The sequence below is a fragment of the Penaeus vannamei genome, chromosome 26 (assembly GCF_042767895.1).
Source record: "Penaeus vannamei isolate JL-2024 chromosome 26, ASM4276789v1, whole genome shotgun sequence".
NCBI classification, from domain to species: domain Eukaryota; kingdom Metazoa; phylum Arthropoda; class Malacostraca; order Decapoda; family Penaeidae; genus Penaeus; species Penaeus vannamei.
The window spans coordinates 34714376-34719375 of NC_091574.1; the positions used below are offsets into that span (position 1 = coordinate 34714376).

General features: G+C 44.0%; 1 protein-coding gene across 1 annotated transcript; it reads right to left on the reverse strand.

Moving 5' to 3' along the window:
* Positions 1 to 783: 783 nt before the first annotated feature.
* On the reverse strand, positions 784 to 2789 carry LOC113811343 (uncharacterized). Its single transcript, XM_070140370.1, has 3 exons — positions 2633 to 2789; positions 1306 to 2270; positions 784 to 1108 (listed from the first exon to the last, which is right to left on the reverse strand). Exons 1-3 carry the CDS (start codon positions 2651 to 2653, stop codon positions 1063 to 1065), a joined length of 1032 nt encoding a protein of 343 aa, XP_069996471.1. The 5' UTR covers positions 2654 to 2789; the 3' UTR covers positions 784 to 1062.
* Positions 2790 to 5000: the final 2211 nt, after the last annotated feature.

Genomic DNA, 5000 nt, shown 5'->3' on the forward strand with positions numbered 1-5000 from the left:
TAACATTTACAGACAGGACCTGAACAAAAAACAGGACAAATCTCCCAGTCCAGTTTTTAATTATCCCTGGACACATTGTCTCTGGGAACCTGAATGGCAGTTTTTTCCTTACTTGTCTTTCCTCTCTTTCTTTTATTAGTCATTTTCCGTCTGACTTTACACACATTACATGGATTTACTTCATTTCATCTTTTAAAATTTTCTCTTTCTCATTCATGTAATATACAATATGCTAAAAATAGTTTTATAAATATCGGAAGAATGCAACTTAAAAGGGACAATACAAAAATACAGTAAGTGTAGGTGTGTGTGTGTGAGGGAGAGAGAGAGAGAGAGAGAGAGAGAGAGAGAGAGAGAGAGAGAGAGAGAGAGAGAGAGAGAGAGAGAGAGAGAGAGAGAGAGAAAAGAGAGAGAGAGAGAGAGAGAGAGAGAGAGAGAGAGAGAGAGAGAGAGAGAGAGAGAGAGCAAGAAGGAAGAAGAGAGATAGAAAGACAGATTTATAATATATATATATATATATATATATATATATATATATATATATATATAGAGAGAGAGAGAGAGAGAGAGAGAGAGAGAGAGAGAGAGAGAGAGAGAGAGAGAGAACGAGACAAAGACTCATTCGACAACTGATATATGTGTATCAACCACACCTGTCATCGCTTTTTTACTCCAAGGGTAAAAACATCCCATTCTCGTGACAATAAAAACACGGTAACACACTCAGTACAAACATGCAGCCACTGCAACATAACATCAAAATCAGGAGAAACAGACCTAACATTTATGTTTGGAAACCCTTTTAATCGCTCTTATACACAGGAGGCGTACGTGTAAAAGAAACCTGGACTCATAATGAAACCACACGCGCCAAGTAACGATGATCTTAAACTGCAGAACAATCTTGTTAGGACAGTACCTCCCCCGATCACCATGCCACAAGACGGCCACATAGCAATCACAACCACATCATGTGTCTTTTACGTGGCTATGTACGTCCTTCATGCAATAAGGCGACCACATAGCAATTAAAACCACATCATTTGTCTTTTAGTTATGAGGTTAACGGCCGTAAGTCGAGGTTCTGCTTCCTGCTGAGGCGGTAACTCTGTGGAAGAAAATAAATAGAATTTATTACTTACGATGAACATAGACAAAGGGATGAATGAGATGTAAAAATGTAAAGAAAGGGTGTAATACAATAGAAGTAAAAAAGCAAAAAAGTAATTAATTAAGCATATATGTATATATATATATTTCAAAGTTCGGAAAGTCACGCCAAGAAATAGCTCCATCTCTGCTTACTTTGATGGGCCTTTGCGTGCGAAATCGATGACGGAAACACCTCCAGATCCTGAAGTGCCACCAACGCCTCCTGAAGTGCCACCGAAGCCTCCCGAAGAGCCACCGCTTCCAAAGCCTCCTGTGTTGCCACCGAAGCCTCCTGTGGTGCCACCGAAGCCTCCTGTGTTGCCACCGAAGCCTCCTGTGGTGCCACCGAAGCCTCCTGTGGTGCCACCGAAGCCTCCTGTGGTGCCACCGAAGCCTCCTGTGTTGCCACCGAAGCCTCCTGTGTTGCCACCGAAGCCTCCTGTGTTGCCACCGAAACCTCCTGTGGTGCCACCGAAGCCTCCTGTGTTGCCACCGAAGCCTCCTGTGTTGCCACCGAAGCCTCCTGTGGTGCCACCGAAGCCTCCTGTGTTGCCACCGAAGCCTCCTGTGTTGCCACCGAAGCCTCCTGTGGTGCCACCGAAGCCTCCTGTGTTGCCACCGAAGCCTCCTGTGGTGCCACCGAAGCCTCCTGTGTTGCCACCGAAGCCTCCTGTGTTGCCACCGAAGCCTCCTGTGGTGCCACCGAAGCCTCCTGTGGTGCCACCGAAGCCTCCTGTGGTGCCACCGAAGCCTCCTGTGGTGCCACCGAAGCCTCCTGTGGTGCCACCGAAGCCTCCTGTGGTGCCACCGAATCCTGAAGTGCCTCCCAGTCCACCGTAGCCTCCGGTGCCAACTGGTCTGCCGCCAAAGCCTCCGGTTCCGCTTCCGAAAGCTCCTGCGCTCACACCGGTGCCAGTGAAGCCTGCGCTAACACCGAGGGCTCCCGGACTACCGCCGAAGCCTCCAACACCCCCGCCAAAGGCCCCCGCGCTGCCGTAGCTTCCGTAGCCTCCCGGGCGGAAGCCGCCGAAGTACCTCGCCCCGCCTCGCCTTCCTCCGCCCTTTCCCTTGCCTCCCGGGTCGGCCTCCGCCACGCAAAGTAGCGCCACGACCGCCACCTGGAAGAAGGCGGTAGAACATAAATGACATCAGTAAGAACGGCGAAACTGGATGAAAAATTATGAATAAAGAGATGAACAAATAAGTGAATGAAAATGTATCCGCAGAAACAAATCGAGCGATGAATAACATCGTAGTAACTATTGCTCTTCTAACCTATTCCAGCGCGCCGCCACTTGTGAAAAAGGAAGACAAAATCTTGGCACACCACCATAATAATTTCCGCTGCGAATTCACTTGGGAAAACGATAACAGAAAAAAAATAAAGAAGAGAATAGTACTGCTATAAACACTATGATTATTACATCACGGGAAATATAACGGACTTTAAAACGCTTAGACGAACGTGCACATTACTCACAAAGGCCACAGCAGCTCTCATCCTGTCCTTGTCGAGTGAACCTGCTGAATAAGCTACAGGTCGGGTTCCTTCGGCGCTATTTGTAGGCGCTTGACCCTCCCCTTGGGGTAGGGGGTGGGGGTGAGATGCCAGTTAATGATTAGGGCGAGATTTTACAAGGAGTCTGATGTGTCGACTTTGTTTGAAAAAATAAAGATATGCTCGAGAGGATTAATGCCCTTGCAATGTTAATCCTTCTCTGCTCAAGCCTACTCGTTCCTCGATGCAAGCGCCTGCATCGAGGCAATGATTACTAGACTCGAAGGTTGCTAAAAAAGAGAAACATAAGCCTGCAAACGTTCGGGGAAAACCAAGGAGGGTCGTGAGCCGCGCGGGATTGCCTAAACTCGGGGATTTTTCCTCGTGCGTTTTCTTCCCCATCGTCGCATATTCCTCTTCGCATTTTCTTTTCAAGAATATCTTGTTTCCCTCCATTATTCGATCTAGTTTGTGCCAGCAACCGACCTTGAACACGAGAGGAGGGCCGAACACGCAAGCAAGCAAGCAGCCTGGATACAACTGCGCTGGTGTTTTGCCTGTGGCTTTGTATGCGAGCGCCATGCAAAGCCCGGCAGGAGGACCGCGCTTGTAATCGTCGTCTGCTCTGCGAATGACGTGAACGGCTGTAGGTGGAGGACATTGCCGCACCTTTTTTTCCGTCAAGCGCCCGTGGACTTATTATCTTCACCTCTTTCTCACTGTGTTTGTTCGTTTGTCTGTTTGTCATTTCATTTCCCTCCCCATCTTTCTCGGTCTGTCTGTCTGTTTGTTTGTCTATCAATCTATTTATGCATATAGGGATATACTGATTGGTATATAGATAGATAGGCAGATAGATTAATGAATAAACGGATAGATAGATAGGCAAGCAGGTACGTAAATAGAGAGAGAGAGAGAGAGAGAGAGAGAGAGAGAGAGAGAGAGAGAGAGAGAGAGAGAGAGAGAGAGAGAGAGAGAGAGAGAGAGAGAGAGAGAGAGAGAGAGAGAGAGAAAGAGAGAGAGAGAGAGAGAGAGAGAGAGAGAGAGAGAGAGAGAGAGAGAGAGAGAGAGAGAGAGAGAGAGAGAGAGAGAGAGAGAGAGAAGAGAGAGAGAGAGAGAGAGAGAGAGAGAGAGAGAGAGAGAGAGAGAGAGAGAGAGAGAGAGAGAGAGAGAGAGAGAGAGAGAGAGAGAGAGAGAGAGAGAGAGAGAGAGAGAGAGAGAGAGAGAGAGAGAGAGAGAGAGAGAGAGAGAGAGAGAGAGAGAGAGAGAGAGAGAGAGAGAGAAAGAAAAAGAGAGAGAGAGACTAAGCTCGGAGGTGGGTCGGGCCAGCTTACCAGTTCTTTTCTCAGGGCATCTAACCGACAAGTGTCCTCCACACAGCCTGTGCGCACTTATCTAACTCCTGCCACAGCGAAATAAAAAAAAACTTAAGATCCGTTAAAACAATTTCGAAGCTAAGAGGAAGAATATTAATGATGTTTGGTGATGATAAGTTGGGTTTTGATAATGATGTGGATAATTACGATATCAATAAAAAGACAATAACAGGAAGAATGATAATGATATAATAATAGTAATAACAACAATAGTAATATTAGTAAAGATATTAAAAGTAATAAAATTATTAACACTAACAGTAACAGCAATAATGATAATGATTGATGACAATAATGATACTCCTGATAATATGATAATGATAACAATTATGATAATAAGTAAAATAAGTATAATGATTATACACTGGTTAGGTAATGGTAATCATAACGATAATGATAATGATGATCATAACGGTAATGATGATGTCAATAACAAAAACAAACAGTAACATATGATAACAGTATCATCAATACTAATATTGATATTGGTGATGATAATAATAATGGTAATAATAATAACAAGAATAATGATAATAATGATGATAAGGATAATATCATTCCTAATCTTGCTAATGCTTCTGATAATGCCTATGATAATGACAATGCTAATATCATTCCTACTCTTACGAATAATGATGATGATAAGAATTATGATAAGTAGGAACCTTGAAAATCAGTTACTGAAATAAAGAAACTGGCACCTTTTCCTAGGTAAACTCTGGTTCAAGTTTTTTTTTTTTATTATGAAACTGCATTGCTTCATCTTATGCTAAACCACTTCATAATAGTTCAATATTATTGTTATTTTGATTGACTGTGCATGATTGCATGATTCTAATTAAACTTTGGGGTGAATAAAAATAGCAGCGATTCGGTTATCTCTGTGAAACGTAAATTGATTATGGGAATTGAGAAAGAAATGGGGAAGAGAGGGAACTGAAAGAGAATGAAAGATAGAAAAAAAGAGATGTGTG

Bases quoted from the DNA above. Each gene is read 5' to 3' on its own strand.
- LOC113811343 (XM_070140370.1), bottom strand. From the start codon at position 2,653: ATGAGAGCTGCTGTGGCCTTT. The intron at 2,271-2,632 runs GTGAGTAATGTG...GCCTTCTTCCAG, and splicing joins TGAGAGCTGCTGTGGCCTTT to GTGGCGGTCGTGGCGCTACT. The intron at 1,109-1,305 runs GTAAGCAGAGAT...TTTCTTCCACAG, and splicing joins GCACGCAAAGGCCCATCAAA to AGTTACCGCCTCAGCAGGAA.